This window comes from Oncorhynchus tshawytscha, linkage group LG08, assembly GCF_018296145.1.
Source record: "Oncorhynchus tshawytscha isolate Ot180627B linkage group LG08, Otsh_v2.0, whole genome shotgun sequence".
Taxonomy (NCBI): Eukaryota; Metazoa; Chordata; class Actinopteri; order Salmoniformes; family Salmonidae; genus Oncorhynchus; species Oncorhynchus tshawytscha.
The window spans coordinates 22112311-22132410 of NC_056436.1; the positions used below are offsets into that span (position 1 = coordinate 22112311).

At 42.9% G+C, this 20100-nt stretch overlaps 1 protein-coding gene across 1 annotated transcript; it reads left to right on the forward strand.

Annotated features, from left to right (window-relative positions):
* The first annotated feature begins 14341 nt into the window (after positions 1–14341).
* LOC112257166 (interleukin-17A) lies at positions 14342–17240 on the forward strand. Its single transcript, XM_024430723.2, has 3 exons — positions 14342–14443; positions 16378–16550; positions 16786–17240. The coding sequence occupies exons 1-3, from the start codon at positions 14393–14395 to the stop codon at positions 17015–17017; spliced, it is 456 nt and encodes a 151-aa protein (XP_024286491.1). The 5' UTR covers positions 14342–14392; the 3' UTR covers positions 17018–17240.
* Positions 17241–20100: the final 2860 nt, after the last annotated feature.

Consider the following 20100-nt stretch of genomic DNA (forward strand, 5'->3'; position numbering starts at 1 on the left):
ATCAGATCAACTTTATTATCCCACCAGGGGGAAATTAATTTGGTCTTGAGCTTCAAATGATGATGTATGTCTGTCTGCAATATGATATCAGAATATTTTTGAGGACTCAATGTTCACTGTCCTGGGAAAATAGCAAAGTTAAAATTGTATCACAGTAATAATACAACTATGCAATCATAGACACCATATGAATCCTCGCTCTTGATACTCCCACGCGTCAACACTCAGAACATAATAAAACCAGCCCCTGACCTGGATTGTCTTGCCGATCACTATGTAACCAAAAGCAGAGATTCAGAAGGACAGCACAGTGAGTTTCCATCCTTCCATTTCACATTGCTTTATCATGGTTTTGCACTCCCGGATCGTGTTCAACATGATATCAAGACAATGTAGTTATATTTTGGTATCAATTGGCATTTACAAAACGGCAAGGGTAGATTCCCAAATATTCATGCTAGATAATATCTAGATGCATTTTGGATGATTCATTTCACTGTACAGAGCTGAACCCTAACACAGTGTGTCCCAAATAGTGGGCCCGGACATAACTAGTTCCCCTTTGGTCACAACAAAGGACTGAGTTCAGGCCAGACACATTGGTTTGAATCAGTTACAAGAAAAAATTTGGTTTGATATTCAGTTTGCGATACATCAAGTAATGGAAAGCGAGAGATCTTGGAGTGACAGTTCAGGTACTCCAGAAAGGCTTGCCTGTGTTTTATGTGGCTCAGACCTTCTAGGACTTTCTACTTATGTCAACACAGTGCGACAATCTATGACACCACCGTCAGAGGAAATATGGACGTCAGGCCCAGGGTTAAGCTACATGGGGGTTTCTAAACATCCAGGAATCTCTGAAGTTGCTTCTTCTCCCTCCACTAAACGTACCAGTGTGGACTAAGTAATATCTAAGAACCACAGGGGAACACGTCACCTGACCCCAAAAACAATTGTAAAACATATTTTTGAACTATTGCATTTTATATCAATTATATGGATTTAAAACCTGTTTATCTGTGGCTTACACTGGTCAATCAATAGCTGAGAACAGGTCACAAATATCTCTTTCCTTTCCTGACTTCTCTAAGTGGATAGCAGCCATCTTACAGGCTCCTGACCAATTCCGCTATTTTGTGTTTTCTTTAAGCTGATCTTAACGTTTTTTTGTACACAATGTCTCTGCCATCATTTCCTATAACCGAATACAGCTTCTGGACTTCAGACAGCAATCACTAACCTAAATTTGGATGAGAATTTCTACTTCAACAAGTTGGCAGCTCTGGATGTTCTGCTTACTACAGACCAGGCCCTAATGCCCGGGACTTGAAAGAGGAAGTAGCGGCAAAAAAATAGAGGCAGGTGAAATGGCATCCTGCCGAGACTATGTCATAAAACAAATAGACGCCGTTGACCTCCGTGCTGTTGGCAAATGTGCAGTTACTGGAAAACAAACTGAATGAGCGTTGTTCAAGAATATCATATCAAAGGGACCTGAAAAACTGTAATATCCTATGTTTCTCAGAGACGTGGTTATAAGGGCACAAGGCGAGACCCAGATGCAGACACGGGAGGCAGATGGTTTGAGTCTTTGATATTTATTACATCCAAAAGGTGTAGGTAAGAGAATGGTCGTGGACAGGCAAAAGTTCAGAGTCCAGGAGGTACAGTGTGGCAGGCAGGCTCGAGGTCAGGGCAGGCAGAATGGTTAGGCAGGTGGGTACAGAGTCCAGAAAACAGGCAAGGGTCAAAACCAGGAAAATAGAATAGAAAAAGGCACTGGAAAAACACACTGGTTGACTTGGAACATACACTATGAACTGGCACAGAGAGACAGGAATCACAGAGATATATACACCGACCAAGCTGACTCCACACTCCAAGACTGCTTCCATCACGTGGACTGGGAGATGTTTCGTATTGCGTCAGACAACAACATTGACGAATACGCTGATTCAGTGTGCGAGTTCATTAGAACGTGCGTTGAAGATGTCGTTCCCATAGCAACGATTAAAACATTCCCTAACCAGAAACCGTGGATTGATGGCAGCATTCGCGTGGAACTGAAGGCGCGAACCACTGCTTTTAATCAGGGCAAGGTGTCTGGTAACATGACTGAATACAAACAGTGCAGCTATTCCCTCCGCAAGGCTATCAAACAAGCTAAGCGCCAGTACAGAGACAAAGTAGAATCTCAATTCAACGGCTCAGACACAAGAGGCATGTGGCAGGGTCTACAGTCAATCACGGACTACAGGAAGAAACCCAGCCCAGTCACGGACCAGGATGTCTTGCTCCCAGGCAGACTAAATAACTTTTTTGCCCGCTTTGAGGACAATACAGTGCCACTGACACGGCCTGCAACGAAAACATGCGGTCTCTCCACTGCAGCCGAAGTGAGTAAGACATTTAAACGTGTTAACCCTCGCAAGGCTGCAGGCCCAGACGGCATCCCCAGCCGCGCCCTCAGAGCATGCGCAGACCAGCTGGCCGGTGTGTTTACGGACATATTCAACGAATCCCTATACCAGTCTGCTGTTCCCACATGCTTCAAGAGGGCCACCATTGTTCCTGTTCCCAAGAAAGCTAAGGTAACTGAGCTAAATGACTACCGCCCTGTAGCACTCACATCCGTCATCATGAAGTGCTTTGAGAGACTAGTCAAGGACCATATCACCTCCACCCTACCTGACACCCTTGACCCACTCCAATTTGCTTACCGCCCAAATAGGTCCACAGACGATGCAATCTCAACCACACTGCACACTGCCCTAACCCATCTGGACAAGAGGAATACCTATGTGAGAATGCTGTTCATCGACTACAGCTCGGCATTCAACACCATAGTACCCTCCAAGCTCGTCATCAAGCTCGAGACCCTGGGTCTCGACCCCGCCCTGTGCAACTGGGTACTGGACTTCCTGACGGGCCGCCCCCAGGTGGTGAGGGTAGGCAACAACATCTCCTCCCCGCTGATCCTCAACACTGGGGCCCCACAAGGGTGCGTTCTGAGCCCTCTCCTGTACTCCCTGTTCACCCACGACTGCGTGGCCACGCACGCCTCCAACTCAATCATCAAGTTTGCGGACGACACAACAGTGGTAGGCTTGATTACCAACAACGACGAGACGGCCTACAGGGAGGAGGTGAGGGCCCTCGGAGTGTGGTGTCAGGAAAATAACCTCACACTCAACGTCAACAAAACTAAGGAGATGATTGTGGACTTCAGGAAACAGCAGAGGGAACACCCCCATCCACATCGATGGAACAGTAGTGGAGAGGGTAGCAAGTTTTAAGTTCCTCGGCATACACATCACAGACAAACTGAATTGGTCCACTCACACAGACAGCATCGTGAGGAAGGCGCAGCAGCGCCTCTTCAACCTCAGGAGGCTGAAGAAATTCGGCTTGTCACCAAAAGCACTCACAAACTTCTACAGATGCACAATCGAGAGCATCCTGGCGGGCTGTATCACCGCCTGGTATGGCAACTGCACCGCCCTCAACCGTAAGGCTCTCCAGAGGGTAGTGAGGTCTGCACAAGGCATCACCGGGGCAAACTACCTGCCCTCCAGGACACCTACAGCACCCAGTGTTAAAGGAAGGCCATAAAGATCATCAAGGACATCAACCACCCGAGCCACTGCCTGTTCACCCCGCTGTCATCCAGAAGGCGAGGTCAGTACAGGTGCATCAAAGCTGGGACCGAGAGACTGAAAAACAGCTTCTATCTCAAGGCCATCAGACTGTTAAACAGCCACCACTAACATTGAGTGGCTACTGCCAACACACTGTCAATGACACTGACTCTACTCCAGCCACTTTAATCATGGGAATTGATGGGAAATGATGTAAATATATCACTAGCCACTTTAAACAATGCTACCTTATATAATGTTACTTACCCTACATTATTCATCTCATATGCATACGTAGATACTGTACTCTATATCATCGACTGCATCCTTATGTAATACATGTATCACTAGCCACTTTAACTATGCCACTTGGTTTACATACTCATCTCATATGTATATACTGTACCCGATATCATCTACTGTATCTTGCCCATGCTGCTCTGTACCATCACTCATTCATATATCCTTATGTACATATTCTTTATCCCCTTACACTGTGTATAAGACAGTAGTTTTTTGGAATTGTTAGTTAGATTACTTGTTCGTTATTACTACATTGTCGGAACTAGAAGCACAAGCATTTCGCTACACTCGCATTAACATCTGCTAACCATGTGTATGTGACAAATAAAATTTTATTTTATTTTATTTGATTTGGATAACAAGCTACACCAGGGATAACAAGCGACACCTGGAGGGGGTGGATACAATAACAAGGACAGGTGAAACGGATCAGGGTGTGACAGTGGTTGTACGAGGTTTTCAGTTTCTTGGCAATTTCTCGCATGGAATAGCCTTCATTTCTCAGAACAAGAATAGACTGACGAGTTTCAGAAGAAAGTTCTTTGTTTCTGGCCATTTTGAGCCTGTAATCGAACCTACAAATGCTAATGGTCCAGATACTGAACAGGCCCTGGCTCGGGTGGTTGATGCCCTTGATGATATCTTTGGACTTCCTGTGACATCGGGTGCTGTAGATTTCCTGGAGGGCAGGCACCTTGCCCCTGGTGATGCGTTGGGCACTGCAGTTGCCATACCAGGTGGTGATACAGCCCTATAAGATGCTCTCAATTGTACATCTGTAAAGGTTTGTGAGGGTCTTAGGGGCCAAGCCAAATTTCTTCAGCCTCCTGAGGTTGAAGAGGTGCTGTTGCGCCTTCTTCACCATACTGTCTGTGTGGGTGGACCATTTCAGATTGTCAGTGATGTGTACGCCGATGAACTTGAAGCTTTTCACCTTCTCCACTGCGGTCCCGTCTATGTGAATAGAGTCGTGCTCTATCTGTTGTCTCCTGAAGTCCACGATCAGCTCCTTTGTTTTGTTGTTATTGAGGGAGATGTTGTTTTCCTTGCACCACTCCACCAGGGCCCTAACTTCCTGCCTGTAGGCTGTCTTGTCATTGTTGATAATCAGGCTAATCTGGATTCTTATAAGAAAGGTCGCTATAACCTCCGATGAACCATCAAACAGGCAAAGCGTCAATACAGTACTAAGATCCAATCCTACCACCTCGGCTCTGACGATCAACGGGTGTGTCAGGGCTTGCAAACTATCGTGGATTACAAAAGGGAAACCCAGCCGCGAGCTGCACAGTGACATTAGCCTACTGTACCAGACAAGCTAAATGCCTTCTATGCTTGCTTCGAGGCCAGCAACACTGAACCATGCATGAGAGAATCAGCTGTTCCGGACTACTGTGTGATTTTGCTCTATATGAGTAAGACCTTTAAACAGGTTAACATTCACAAGGCCGGGGGCCAGACGGAATACCAGGACGCATACTCAGATCATTCACTGACCAACTGGCAAGTGTCTTCACAGACATTTTCAACCTATCCCTGGCACTGTTTGTAATACCTACATGTTTCAAGCAGACCACCATAGTCCCTTTGCCCAAGAAGCCAAGGAAACTTGACTAAATGACTAACGCCCCGTAGCACTCACTTCAAATAGCCATTGAAATTCTTTGAAAGGCTGGTCATGGCTCACATCAACACCATCATCCCAGACACCCTAGATCCACTCTAATTCGCATACCACCCCTACAGATCCACAGATGAGGCAATCTCTATTGCACTCCAAATAAAATGTTTATTTTATTTGTTGTGTTTTGTTGTCTCATGGGTAGCAGATAAATAACATGCACACATCCTCTCTCCAGACAAAATGGGGTCACAGAAGTGCTGATACGCTTCCAAGCCGTACAGGCCCTGAGCAACACGCAAGACTCTAACAAGTCACTGCAGCAGACTCAGAATGACAACTCGACACCTTCTGACAGAGACCTCAACAGGGGACGCAAGGAACCAAATCACACAGGGTGACAAGGTGGCATCACAGGAAGTGGCAGGACTAGCAGGAAAGATACAGGAAGTTGGTGAAGTCCCTAAAGGAAAGTACTGTATTGTACAGTACCTGTAAGAGCTCTCTCTCCATCTCTCGCTCTCGTTCTCTTATGTGGGTGGTGGTAGATGCAGCCTGTTCTAAAATAGGACAGTGGTTGGATGCAGTCAGCCTCTCACTCATCTGTGTGATGTTGTGCAGTGGTTGAGTGGTAGAGAGCACATGGGGAAACCATATCATTGGAGGCATCTATCTAGAACAGAGTTTCGTCTAGATGGAGAGATAGATAGCAAAGCTGTTGTGTAGTTCATAGCCTAGCGTGTACGGGAATGACTAGACAACAACCGGGTAGGAGGAGGTAGGAGTATCACACAACCGTTGCTTATCTGATATAATCTTTTCAACCTATGTGGTTGATCATTAAGATAAGAAGATAGATGCATGCAACTGGCTACAGGAATGACCATCCATTGTACTATAACCGCTGTGTGTGCAGGCTTACGTTCCAGCCCAGCAATAGTACCCCAAAAGCATTTTAAGGCTAAGTTCATAGTTAGAAACTTCACAAGAGCATCATTTAATCTCCAAAAACCATTGCTTTTAATGTTTCACTTGAAAACCCTTTAAATTTACTGCCTGCCTCAGACCACTCATAGAACAGTGCATCGTTAGATGCTTTTTTGCCCTCCCGCGTCACTTTATACATAGAAGATCTCCGCTAATCATGGAATCACATGGTTTATCCAGCACTCTGTGACAGCTGATAACTTCAGAACAAAATGTACTATAAATAAAGTTGCCAATGTCTTTGCAATTGATACAAACAAGCATGAATGAAGTAAAAACCGAGATGACTGTGTTAAAATATAAATACAGTAGGCTATAGGCCTATTTCAGTCCTATCGAAATACATTTCATGTTCAATCAATTGAGTTCTATTTTCCTACTTGTAGGCTACTGTCTGTAATTTGTCTCAATATATTTAATGATGTGTAATGTGTAGCCTAATGGTGACTTAGTGCATTTTATGAGGTAAGCATTAGAATAAGCGCCCTCAATATTTGCAGCTGTAGGTGGTAATAGGAACTGATCCGTAATCAGTATTGTGAAATAATGCTAATGTTAAGGTAACATTTAAATTGAGATCAGCCCTGACTTTCTTTCGATCCTATCAGTTTCGAGACATGCTCCAACGATGCACTTAGCAACTGTCATCTCTGTGTGGTGCTTTGGGAAACGCATGTTACATCTTCGGCCATTGTAGGAAAGATGCATCGTTAAAACACTCCTAAACCTAAATTCCATCGCTATCGTGAAACTGGGCCCTGAGCTGTAACTAAAGCATACACAAACTGTAGGTCCCCAGGACTTGCAATTAAGAACATTGCACTAGGAGAAGCAAACAGAGCCACACAAGAGATACTATAATCTAGTCATACCTTCTAAGAATCACTGCTCCTCTAATTTACGTGATGCATACAAAGCCCTCCCTCCTTCCCCCACCCTCCCTTCGGCAAACCAGACCACGACGCCATCTTGATCCTACCGTCTTATAGGCAGAAACTGAAACAGGATGTACCAGTGACAAGAACCATTAAACGCTGGTCTGAGCAACAGGAATCCACGCATCAAGATTGTTTTGATCATGCGGACTGGGATATGTTTCGATCAGTCTTAGAGAACAACATCGATCTATACGCTGACTCGGTGAGTGAGTTTATAAGGAAGTGCATTGGAGGTGTTGTACCCACTGTGGATATTAAAACCTACCCTAACCAGAAACCGTGGATGGATGGCGGCATTCACGCAAAATTGAAAGCGCGAACCACTGCATTGAACCATGGAAAGAAGTCTGGGAATGTGGCTGAATATAAACAGTGTAGTTATTATTCCCTTCTCTAGATTATAAACCAAGCAAAATGCCGGTACAGGGACAAAGTGGAGTTGCAATTTAACGACTCAGACACGAGACGTCCTGTATGTGACAGGGTCTACAGGAAATTACTGACAACAAAAATAAAACCAGCCACGTCACAGACACCGACGTCACGCTTCCAGACAAACTAAACACCTTCTGATAATACTGCTTTGAGGATAATACAGCGGCCCGTGTAAACTCCCGCAAGGCTGCTGGCCCAGAAGATATCCCTAGCTGTGTGTTTACGGTGTGTTTACGGACATATTCAATCACTCCCTATCCCAGTCTGCTGTCCCCACATGCTTCAAGATGGTCACCATTGTTCCTGTACTCAAGAAGGCAAAGATAACTGAACTAAATGACTACCGCCCCGTAGCACTCACCACTGTCATCATTAAGTGCTTTGAGAGACTAGTCAAGGATCATATCACCTCCACCTTACCGGCCAACCTAGACCCACTTCAGTTTGCATACCGCCCCAACAGGTCAACAGACGATGCAATCGCCATCACACTGCACACTGCCATACCTTATCAGGACAAAAGGAATACCTATGTAAGAATGCTGTTCATCGACTACAGCTCAACATTCAACACCATAGTACCCTCCAAGCTCATCATCAAGCTGGAGGCCCTGGGTCTCAACCCCGCCCTGTGCAAATGTGCCCTGGACTTCCTGACGGGCCGACCCCCAGGTGGTGAAGGTAGGAAACAACATCTCCACTTCGCTGACCCTCAACACTAGGGCCCAACAAGGCTGCATGCTCAGCCTCCTCCTGTACTCCCTGTTCACTTACGACTCTGTGGCCATGCACGCCTCCAACTCAATCATCAAGTTTGCAGACGGCAGAACAGTAGTGGGCTTGATTACCAACAACGATGAGAGCCTACAGGGAGGTGGTGAGGGCACTCGGAGTGTGGTGTCCGGAAAACAGCCTCTCACTCAACGTCAACAAAACAAAACAAAGGGGATGAACGTGGACTTCAGGAAACAGTAGAGGGAGCACCCCCCTATCTACATCGGAGGGACAGCAGTGGAGAAGGTGGAAAGTTTTAAGTTCCTTGGCGTACACATCACAGACAAACTGAAATGGTCCACCCAACAGAGCCTCTTCAACCTCAGGAGGCTGAAGAAATTTGGCTTGTCACCCAAAACCCTGACAAACTTTTACAGATGCACAATTGAGAGCATCCTGTCGGGCTATATCACAACCTTGTATGGCAACTGCACCGCCGTCAACCGCAAGGCTCTCCAGAGGGTGGTGCAGTCTGCACAACGCATCACCGGGGGCAAACTACCTGCCCTCCATGACACCTACAGCACCCGATGTCACAGGAATGCCAAAAAGATCAAGAGCAACAACCACCCAAGCCACTGCCTGTTCACACCGCTACCATCCAGAAGGCGAGGTCAGTACAGGTGCATCAAAGCTGGAACCGAGAGACTTAAAAGCAGCTTCTATCTCAAGGCCATCAGACTGCTAAACAGAAATCACTAACTCAGAGAGGCTGCTGCCTACATTGAGACCCAATCACTGGCCACTTTAATAAATGGAACACTTGTCACTTTAAACAATGACACTTTAAATAATGCCACTTTAATAATGTTTACATGTCTTACATTACTCATATCACATGTACAGTGCCTTGCGAAAGTATTCGGCCCCCTTGAACTTTGCGACCTTTTGCCACATTTCAGGCTTCAAACATAAATATATAAAATTGTATTTTTTTGTGAAGAATCAACAACATGTGGGACACAATCATGAAGTGGAACGACATTTATTGGATATTTCAAACTTTTTTAACAAATCAAAAACTGAAAAATTGGGCGTGCAAAATTATTCAGCCCCCTTAAGTTAATACTTTGTAGCGCCACCTTTTGCTGCGATTACAGCTGTAAGTCGCTTGGGGTATGTCTCTATCAGTTTTGCACATCGAGAGACTGAAATTTTTTCCCATTCCTCCTTGCAAAACAGCTCGAGCTCAGTGAGGTTGGATGGAGAGCATTTGTGAACAGCAGTTTTCAGTTCTTTCCACAGATTCTCGATTGGATTCAGGTCTGGACTTTGACTTGGCCATTCTAACACCTGGATATGTTTATTTTTGAACCATTCCATTGTAGATTTTGCTTTATGTTTTGGATCATTGTCTTGTTGGAAGACAAATCTCCCTCCCAGTCTCAGGTCTTTTGCAGACTCCATCAGGTTTTCTTCCAGAATGGTCCTGTATTTGGCTCCATCCATCTTCCCATCAATTTTAACCATCTTCCCTATCCCTGCTGAAGAAAAGCAGGCCCAAACCATGATGCTGCCACCACCATGTTTGACAGTGGGGATGGTGTGGTCAGGGTGATGAGCTGTGTTGCTTTTACGCCAAAAATAACGTTTTGCATTGTTGCCAAAAAGTTCAATTTTGGTTTCATCTGACCAGAGCACCTTCTTCCACATGTTTGGTGTGTCTCCCAGGTGGCTTGTGGCAAACTTTAAACAACACTTTTTATGGATATCTTTAAGAAATGGCTTTCTTCTTGCCACTCTTCCATAAAGGCCAGATTTGTGCAATATACGACTGATTGTTGTCCTATGGACAGAGTCTCCCACCTCAGCTGTAGATCTCTGCAGTTCATCCAGAGTGATCATGGGCCTCTTGGCTGCATCTTTGATCAGTCTTCTCCTTGTATGAGCTGAACGTTTAGAGGGACGGCCAGGTCTTGGTAGATTTGCAGTGGTCTGATACTCCTTCCATTTCAATATTATCGCTTGCACAGTGCTCCTTGGGATGTTTAAAGCTTGGGAAATCTTTTTGTATCCAAATCCGGCTTTAAACTTCTTCACAACAGTATCTCGGACCTGCCTGGTGTGTTCCTTGTTCTTCATGATGCTCTCTGCGCTTTTAACGGACCTCTGAGACTATCACAGTGCAGGTGCATTTATACGGAGACTTGATTACCCACAGGTGGATTGTATTTATCATCATTAGTCATTTAGGTCAACATTGGATCATTCAGAGATCCTCACTGAACTTCTGGAGAGAGTTTGCTGCACTGAAAGTAAAGGGGCTGAATAATTTTGCACGCCCAATTTTTCAGTTTTTGATTTGTTAAAAAAGTTTGAAATATCCAATAAATGTCATTCCACTTCATGATTGTGTACCACTTGTTGTTGATTCTTCACAAAAAAATACAGTTTTATATCTTTATGTTTGAAGCCTGAAATGTGGCAAAAGGTCGCAAAGTTCAAGGGGGCCGAATACTTTCGCAAGGCACTGTATATACTGTTTTTTTTACCATCTATTGCACCTTGCCTATGCCGCTTGGCCATCGCTCATTCTTATAATTAAATGTACATATTCTCATTCACCCCTTTAGATTTGAGTGTATTAGGTAGTTGTTGGGGAACTGTTAGGTTACTTTTTAAATATTACTGCACTGTTGGAACTAGAAGCACAAGCATTTCACTACACCTGCGTTAACATCTGCTAACTATGTGCATGTGACCAATAAAATTGTATTTTATTTGATTTACAGGATGCACAATATCTGTGAGGGAAATTAGTAATCCAGTTTTAAAAGGCAACTCAACCACTTTTCAACCTCATTTTAATTTTCTACACCACATTTTCAAACACTATGAGATCTGCGGTGATGTGGGGAGCAAGAAAATACCCTCCCCCTGGCTAGAAACTCATTACATGTTTTGAAAATCACAGTTTTTCTTACTTTTAATCCTACCCTGTGATGTTACAGAGAGTGGCGATTTTAGCATATAAATCTTGGTGGCGCAAGCGGTTAAGAGGCTATACGTAATTTCGATTAAGACATTAATGAGCGAGCTAGGACGGACATAGTCAATATAACTATTTGTTTAGCACTTTTGAAATGTACAGCGACAGAATTGAGAACATGGGCCGTTCTTACAATGTTCTCCCTGTACACCAAGTCAGAACCGTAGGATAAATAGAAGGGGAATAAGCAGACAATGAAAGCTCTTACAATATTCAATGATTACATTTTCCTAAAACAGGTTATAGGCTACATGTGCACCACCAAGTCAGAACAGTAGGCAAAATTAAGAGGGGTAAATAGACCAAATTATTAGAGGCACATGGGCTACTAATATCTTACTACACAACATACACTTAGTATTACTTTCTTAGCTACTGTATACATACCTTCCTGGTATATTACATCATTTATGCAGTAGCTTACAATACATTTTTGGACTCACCTTCCGGTGCTGTTCTCACTTGAACAGGAAGGTGGCGCGACGGTCCTTCATGGGAACATTTTGTCATCAAAGTCAGGCTTTATCTGTATTTATGTGCTTTCAAAACAACTGGGAACTTGGAAAACAATAAACATCGAACCTTGACGAGGTCATTGGTTGTAGCTCTAGAAAAAGGCCGGAATTTCAAGTCCGAGGTGGATGACCGTTCAAAATCTATTTTCCCAGTCAGAGCTTGTTTATTTTCCAACTTCCCAGTTGTCTTGAACTCACTGAAGTCAAGTTTTCGCAGTTCCGAGTTAAGTTGTTTTGAGTGTGGCACAAATCATGCCTCATTGACAGTATGGCCAATGTCAATGTAGTTGTTTATAATTTAAACTTGGAAAAGAGCCCATTAATCCCAGATTTGGGACCACACAGCCACTATCACCGATTCCTTCCAAACCACTCATTGTTGAACTTGCGATTTCCACCTTGCTGTGTAATGTTTACGTCCAATGGATGATGAGCACCAACACATTTAATCTATAATTTCTCTTCATTATTTCTCTTCATATGACAAGGATTAAAAAGGATTTGCCAGTAGATTGTCGACTTGATTCATGATGATGACTGCTAGGTAAGATTTTGAAAGTATGATGTTGACATATCAGTCCAATCAAAGCTACTGTCGATATAACGGGATTTGATGTAATTTTAACTGTGGCCAATGACCTTGAGCCTTCTTGGATGGGCACTTCTAATGTAACTCTATGGCAGCACCCAAGGGCTACAATTTTCGATGTCTACGCTTACACGGAACCCAAACCGACTGTGCGCAGGTACCATCGTGCGCCATCGTGCATACATTTAATTTGTCCCCCTTACCCAAACGCAATCACGACATGCAGGTTAAAATATCAAAACAAACTCTGAACCAATTACATTAATTTGGGAACAGGTCGCAAAGCATGAAACATTTATGGCAATTTAGCTAGTTAGCTTGCACTTGCTAGCTAATTTGTCCTATTTAGCTAGCTTGCTGTTGCTAGCTAATTTGTCCTGGGATATAAACATTGAGTTAATATTTTACCTGAAATACACAAGGTCCTCTACTCAGACAATTAATCCACACATAAAACAGTCAACCAAATCGTTTCTAGTCATCTTTCCTCCTTCCAGGCTTTTTCATCTTTGGACTTATATGGTGATTGGCATCTAAACGTTCATAGTATTACTACACCTACCGGCAACACAGTTCGTCTTTCAATCACCCACGTGGGTATAACCAATTAGAGATGGCACGTGGGTATCTGCTTCTTTAAATCAATGAGATGGGAGAGGCAGGACTTGCAGCGCGATCTGCGTCAGAAATAGAAAGGAGTTCTATTTTAGCCCTTGGCAAACGCAGACGCTCGTTGACGTGCGCGAGCAGTGTGGGTGCAATAATTGAATAACATAGATTTCTAAATTTACTTTGCAACGCTTGCGCATGTGGCGCAAGCGGTGTGGTCAGCCTATTAGTCTTGGCAGTGATGTGGTGTCACCATGAGTGAGAGAACACGTAGCTAATCACGGCGCAACGCTCCATATTTTCTGCTGTCTTGCCCCCCCACCACAGAATGCACTGAGCTAGGCTGAAGATGCCTTACTCAAGAAAACAAAAAAAGAGACCATTCTTGTATGCGGCTTTATTAACTCAATTAAATATATATATGGCAAAATATCTATATATATATATATATATATATATACACACAGTGGGGAGAACAAGTATTTGATACACTGACGATTTTGCAGATTTTCCTACTTACAAAGCATATAGAGGTCTGTAATTTTTTATCATAGGTACAATTCAACTGTGAGAGACGGAATCTAAAACAAAAATCCAGAAAATCACATTGTATGATTTTCAAGTAATTAATTTGCATTTTATTGCATGACATAAGTATTTGATCACCTACCAACCAGTAAGAATTCCGGCTCTCACAGACCTGTTAGTCTCACAGTTGAAGTGTACCTATGATACAAATTACAGACCTCTACATGCTTTGTAAGTAGGAAAACCTGCCAAATCAGCAGTGTAACAAATACGTCAAAGACGTTGGTAGTAGATTAGGTGATAAGGCCAACTAACTTAGATCTGCAGAATCTCCCGTTGTTTACAATGGTCTGCCACCGATATGCAGGTCAAAGATAATATCACATTTTTATCACTTTTCTAATCAATAGTACATGCAGTTCTTCCACTCAAGACAATAATATAAATTCACCACTCAGACAGAAGGATGTGGAAGACATCAGAGATGGAGCTCAAAAACAATGCGTCGAAATACCTGGTGAGTAAAACAGACAGCATGTGTGAGAAAGCAACTAATAAGGTTTTTTGTTATACTGAAAATCATATGTAACAGTTGATTAATTTGCCATACTTCTGTTGCCATATACAGTGGGGAGAACAAGTATTTGATACACTGCTGATTTTGCAGGTTTTCCTACTTACAAAGCATGTAGAGGTCTATAATTTGTATCATAGGTACACTTCAACTGTGAGAGACGGAATCAAAAACAAAAATCCAGAAAATCACATTGTATGATTTTCAAGTAATTAATTAGCATTTTATTGCATGACATAAGTATTTGATACATCAGAAAAGCAGAACTTAATATTTGGTACAGAAACCTTTGTTTGCAATTACAGAGATCATACATTTCCTGTAGTTCTTGACCAGGTTTGCACACACTGCAGCAGGGATTTTGGCCCACTCCTGCATACAGACCTTCTCCAGATCCTTCAGGTTTCGGGGCTGTCGCTGGGCAAGAAGTACTTTTAGCTCCCTCCAAAGATGTTCTATTGGGTTCAGGTCTGGAGACTGGCTAGGCCACTCCAGGACCTTGGGATGCCTCTTACGGATCCACTCCTTAGTTGCCCTGGCTGTGTGTTTCGGGTCGTTGTCATGCTGGAAGACCCGGCCATGACCCATCTTCAATGCTCTTACTGAGGGAAGGAGATTGTTGGCCAAGATCTCGCGATACATGGCCCCATCCATCCTCCCCTCAAAACGGTGCAGTCGTCCTGTCCCTTTTGCAGAAAAGCACCCCCAAAGAATGATGTTTCCACCTCCTTGCTTCACGGTTGGGATGGTGTTCTTGGGGTTGTACTCATCCTTCTTCTTCCTCCAAACACAGCGAGTGGAGTTTAGACCAAAAAGCTCTATTTTTGTCTCATCAGACCACATGACCTTCTCCCATTCCTCCTCTCGATCATCCAGATGGTCATTGGCAACTTCAGACGGGCCTGGACATGTGCTGGCTTGAGCAGGGGGACCTTGTGTGCGCTGCAGGATTTTAATCCATGACAGCGTAGTGTGTTACTAATGGTTTTCTTTGAGACTGTGGTCCCAGCTCTCTTCAGGTCATTGACCAGGTCCTGCCGTGTAGTTCTGGGCTGATCCCTCACCTTCCTCATGATCATTGATGCCACACGAGGTGAGATCTTGCATGGAGCTCCAGACCGAGGGTGATTGACCGTCATCTTGAACTTCTTCCATTTTCTAATAATTGCACCAACAGTTGTTGCCTTCTCACCAAGCTGCTTGCCTATTGTCCTGTAGCCCATCCCAGCCTTGTGCAGGTCTACAATTTTATCCCTGATGTCCTTACACAGCTCTCTGGTCTTGGCCATTGTGGAGAGGTTGGAGTCTGTTTGATTGAGTGTGTGGACAGGTGTCTTTTATACAGGTAACGAGTTCAAACAGGTGCAGTTAATACAGGTAATGAGTGGAGAACAGGAGGGCTTCTTAAAGAAAAACTAACAGGTCCGTGAGAGCCGGAATTCTTACTGGTTGGTAGGTGATCAAATACTTATGTCATGCAATAGAATGCAAATGAATTATTTAAAAATCATACAATGTGATTTTCTGGATTTCTGTTTTAGATTCCGTCTCTCACAGTTGAAGTGTACCTATGATAAAAAATTACAGACCAAAATCGGCAGTGTATCAAATACTTGTTCATCCCCACTGTACTTCTGATGTGCTGGTTGATTTATCTTATAATTTTTTGTTTGTTTGCCTCATGTATTCATTAGTACAGTGCAGCATCACATCTGTTTTGGACAAATATATTCATTTAATTGATGAAAATGCAAGTAGAATCATTTCTGTCCCGTGGTTTTTGATTATCCTGTCTGTTTCTGCTTAAGTTTCAGCACTTTTAATTTGTTACATAACTTGTAATATTTACTTGTATTTCCATCTCTTCCCATCCTCAGGTTGTGTGCTGTGTGTCTATGCTGCTGGGCCTGACAATGGCCAAAGGGGAGGTAGGGGAGAAGGAGAGGTGTGAGGACACACTGACCATTCCTTCAGACTACTACAAGACTCCAGAGGAATCAGAGGGAAACGGGAACATCAACACACGCTCCCTGTCCCCCTGGACCTGGAAGTAAGTTTACAGAAACACATACACTAAAGTATTTGATACTGTACTTAAAGGGATAGTTTTCAGAAATGCTGACCTCGGGAGGAGTCATGCGACTGTCTAAAAATGTTCATTTCAAGCTCTAAGGAAAGCCTGTGAAAACTATCCCTTAAAACTGTATTTAGTAAGTTCTACTGTTTAAATATTTGTTGTTGATTTATTGCCTAAGTGGGTTTCTCTCTTTCTGTTCCATCTCCAGACCCATTACAGTGAAGAACCGTATTCCTCCGACCATTTGGGAGGCCAAGTGCAGCTCTATGTACTGTATCTACCCCACCAACAGCAGCCAGGCCGTGGGCTACCAGCAGAACTCTGTAACTATCTACCAGCAGGTCATGGTGCTCCATATCTCAGCCACTAGGAAGTGCTACAACGTTGCCTTCCTGTCCGTGGCCGTGGGGTGCACCTGTGCCTGGGCAAGAACCTCTTGATGTTGTCTGCAGAACAGTATATCTATGGTCTTTCTTTGTTTGGCTATTAATTTAATTCAATCAAAATGTTATTCAATGTATTTTCATTTAAAGCTTCCAAGGAAGTCCAATATTTGTTGATCCCACAAAGCCAGAAGAATTGACTGTGAATAATTGAGTAGAATTCAAGAAAAACATATTTATAAATGTTTTCCACTTGAGCAATAAAAGCATTTTAAAACCCCACTTGTCTTACACTTTTTGAAACATATATATGTTTAGAATATACTATAATAGTATTGTATTGTGAAATCTACATGGAAAATACACTGGATTTTATTCACGTCTCCATCGCAACCAAAAATCTATGTTACTTTGAGGGTGGAATTTCAACCACATGATTACAGTATGTCATCATTGTAACCAGTGCTGTGTGTAAGTTTACTAAGCAAACAATCTGGAATTTCGAAACACATGAATGTTTCTTATAAAAACCAGAGGTAATGCAATCAGTCTTTCCTCAACTCTTTGCCAATAGAGACTGGCATGCATAGTTTTAATTTTAGCCCTCATATTACAATGAAGAGCAAGAAGTGCCGCTCTGTACTGGGACAGCTGCAGCTTTACTAGGTCCTTCTTTGTAGCATTTGACCATATACCTGGACAATAATCAAGTTAAGATAAAACTAGAGCCTGCAGGACTTTCTTTGTGGAGTGTGGTGTCTAAAAAGCAGAGCATTTCTTTATTACGGACAGACCTCTCCCCATCTTTACAACCATTGAATCTATATGTTTTGATCATGACAGTTTAGAAACTAAGGTAACACCAAGTAATTTATTCTCCTGAACTTGTTCAATAACCACACCAGATTCAGCTGAGGTCTAAAACACAGGGAATGATGTGTACCAAATACAATGCTCTTAGTTTTACAGATGTTCAGGACCAGTTTATTGCTGGCCACCCATTCCAAAACAGACAACTCTTTATAAAGGGTTTCAGTAACTTCATTAGCTGTGGTTGCTGATATGTTTGAATGAATCATCAGCTTACATGGACACATGCTTTGTTTAATGCCAGTGGTAGGTCAATGGTAAAAATAAAAAAAGAGTAGAGGGCCTAGAGAGCTGCCCTGCAGTACACCACACTTTACATGTTTGACATTAAAGAAGCTTCCATTAAAGAAAATCATCTGAGTTCTATCAGATACATAGCTCTGAGTCCATGATATGGCAGAGGTTGAAAAGCCATAAAACATACGTTTTCTCAAGAACTATCAGGTTTGAAGGTAAGACCCCAGGTGCAGACGGTGTCGAAGTAACAAAAGTTTATTAAATCGAGCACAGGCAGGCATAGGTACAGGAAGGCATGCAGGCTCAGGCTCAGGGCAGGCAGAAAGGTAAAAACTGGGAAAATAGGAACTATAGACAAGACAGGAGCAAGGGAAAAGCAGGAGACAAAGGGCCGTGAGACATGGATTTAACTCTGTACACATGAAAGGTAGGATGTATACCTTCAGGCCTAAGGACAAAGACTTTCCTCTAGGCTCAGATTAAAGATATGACAGATAGGAGTGGCTATAGTCAGCCACCTAATAGCTTTCCATCTAAGTTGTCAATGCCAGGAGGTTTGTCATTATTGATCGATAACAATAATTTCCCCACCTCTCCCACACTACCTTTGCAAAATTCAAACTTGCAATGCTTTTCTTTCATTATTATCATTTTTATACATTAGTATAATGGCTCACTGTTTGTTGTTGGCATTTCCTGCCTAAGTCTGTCCACTTTAAGTTTGTCTACAGTAGTTCTAACAACATCCACATAAGAGTCACATCTAAATCTTTTGTATAATCTCTTACACACCATTTTAGGCCCATCTTTTGGGACTTTCCTGGATATAGCCACTGTGATCACTGCATCCAATGGGTACAGATACAACTTTAGAACAAAGTTCTACAGTATTAGTAAAAATGTGATCAATATATGTGGATGATCTTGTTCCTGTAGTGTTTGTAAACACCCTGATAGGTTGATTAATAACCCGAACTAGATTTCAGACACTGGTTACAGCAAGAAGCATCCTCTTGAGTGGACAATTTGATGAAAACCAGTCGATATTCAGGTCCCCAAGAAAGTAGACCTCTCTGTTTGAATCACATACTGTACACTATCAAGCATTTCACACATATTATTTAGATACTGACTGTTAGCACTTGATGGCCTATAGCAAAACCCCAAAAGAAAAGGCTTTAGATGTGCCAAGTGAACCTGCAACCACAACACATCAATAACACTTGACATAAGATCTTCACTAGGAATTACAGGGATATGACTCTGAATATATACAGCAACACTTCCCTCATAAGCATAACTGTCTCTTCTATAGATGTTATATCCTTGTATTGCTACTGCTCTATCATCAAATTAATTATCTAAGTGAGTCTCAGAAATGCCTAATATATGAATGCTATCTGATGTTAGCAAGTTATTGATTTGATTAACCTTATTTCTAAGCCTACATATATTAATATGGGTTATTTTCATCCTATGTCTAGCTTATCTGAGATAGACCTACAATGGAAAATAGCAAACAAAGCAAGATAAAAAATATCTACATTCATCAGTCCATTAATCAGTTGATGTGTGTAAGTGTGTGTGGGTGTGTGTGCTGAGGGGTTTAAGCTATGAACCCATAGGCTTGGCTCTCTCATCTCTTCAAGGCTTTTGGAAGGGAGGGTGGACAATGAGCCTGTCATAGCGGATGTAAGCAATGTCCCCACGCGCTCTGGCAGCTTTCCTGGCTAGGATAAGTTCTTCCCTCTTCTGGCACACAACTTCAGGATAGTTCTCATTGAGGAAGATATACGTTACTCTCAAGTTCTTGGCTCTTTCCAGAGCAGCTACCTTGTCCTTGAAGAAAAGTGATAACACATTAAGTGTTGTATAAATACAACATATTGTATATTGTATTCCCATTTGAACTTTGCTGTGACTTTTGAGTGGCAGGTAGTTTAGTGCTTAAGAGCGTTGGGCCAGTGATCGTAAAGTAGCTGGTTCGGATCCCCGAGCCGGTTAGTTGAAAAATCTGTTGATGTGCCCTTGAG

What these genes read in the sequence shown, in the direction of transcription:
- LOC112257166 (XM_024430723.2), top strand. Translation starts at nt 14,393, where the DNA reads ATGTGGAAGACATCAGAGATGGAGCTCAAAAACAATGCGTCGAAATAC. An exon ending in ACAATGCGTCGAAATACCTG is followed by an intron (nt 14,444 to 16,377) that starts GTGAGTAAAACA and finishes TCCCATCCTCAG; the next exon opens with GTTGTGTGCTGTGTGTCTAT. An exon ending in CTGTCCCCCTGGACCTGGAA is followed by an intron (nt 16,551 to 16,785) that starts GTAAGTTTACAG and finishes TTCCATCTCCAG; the next exon opens with ACCCATTACAGTGAAGAACC.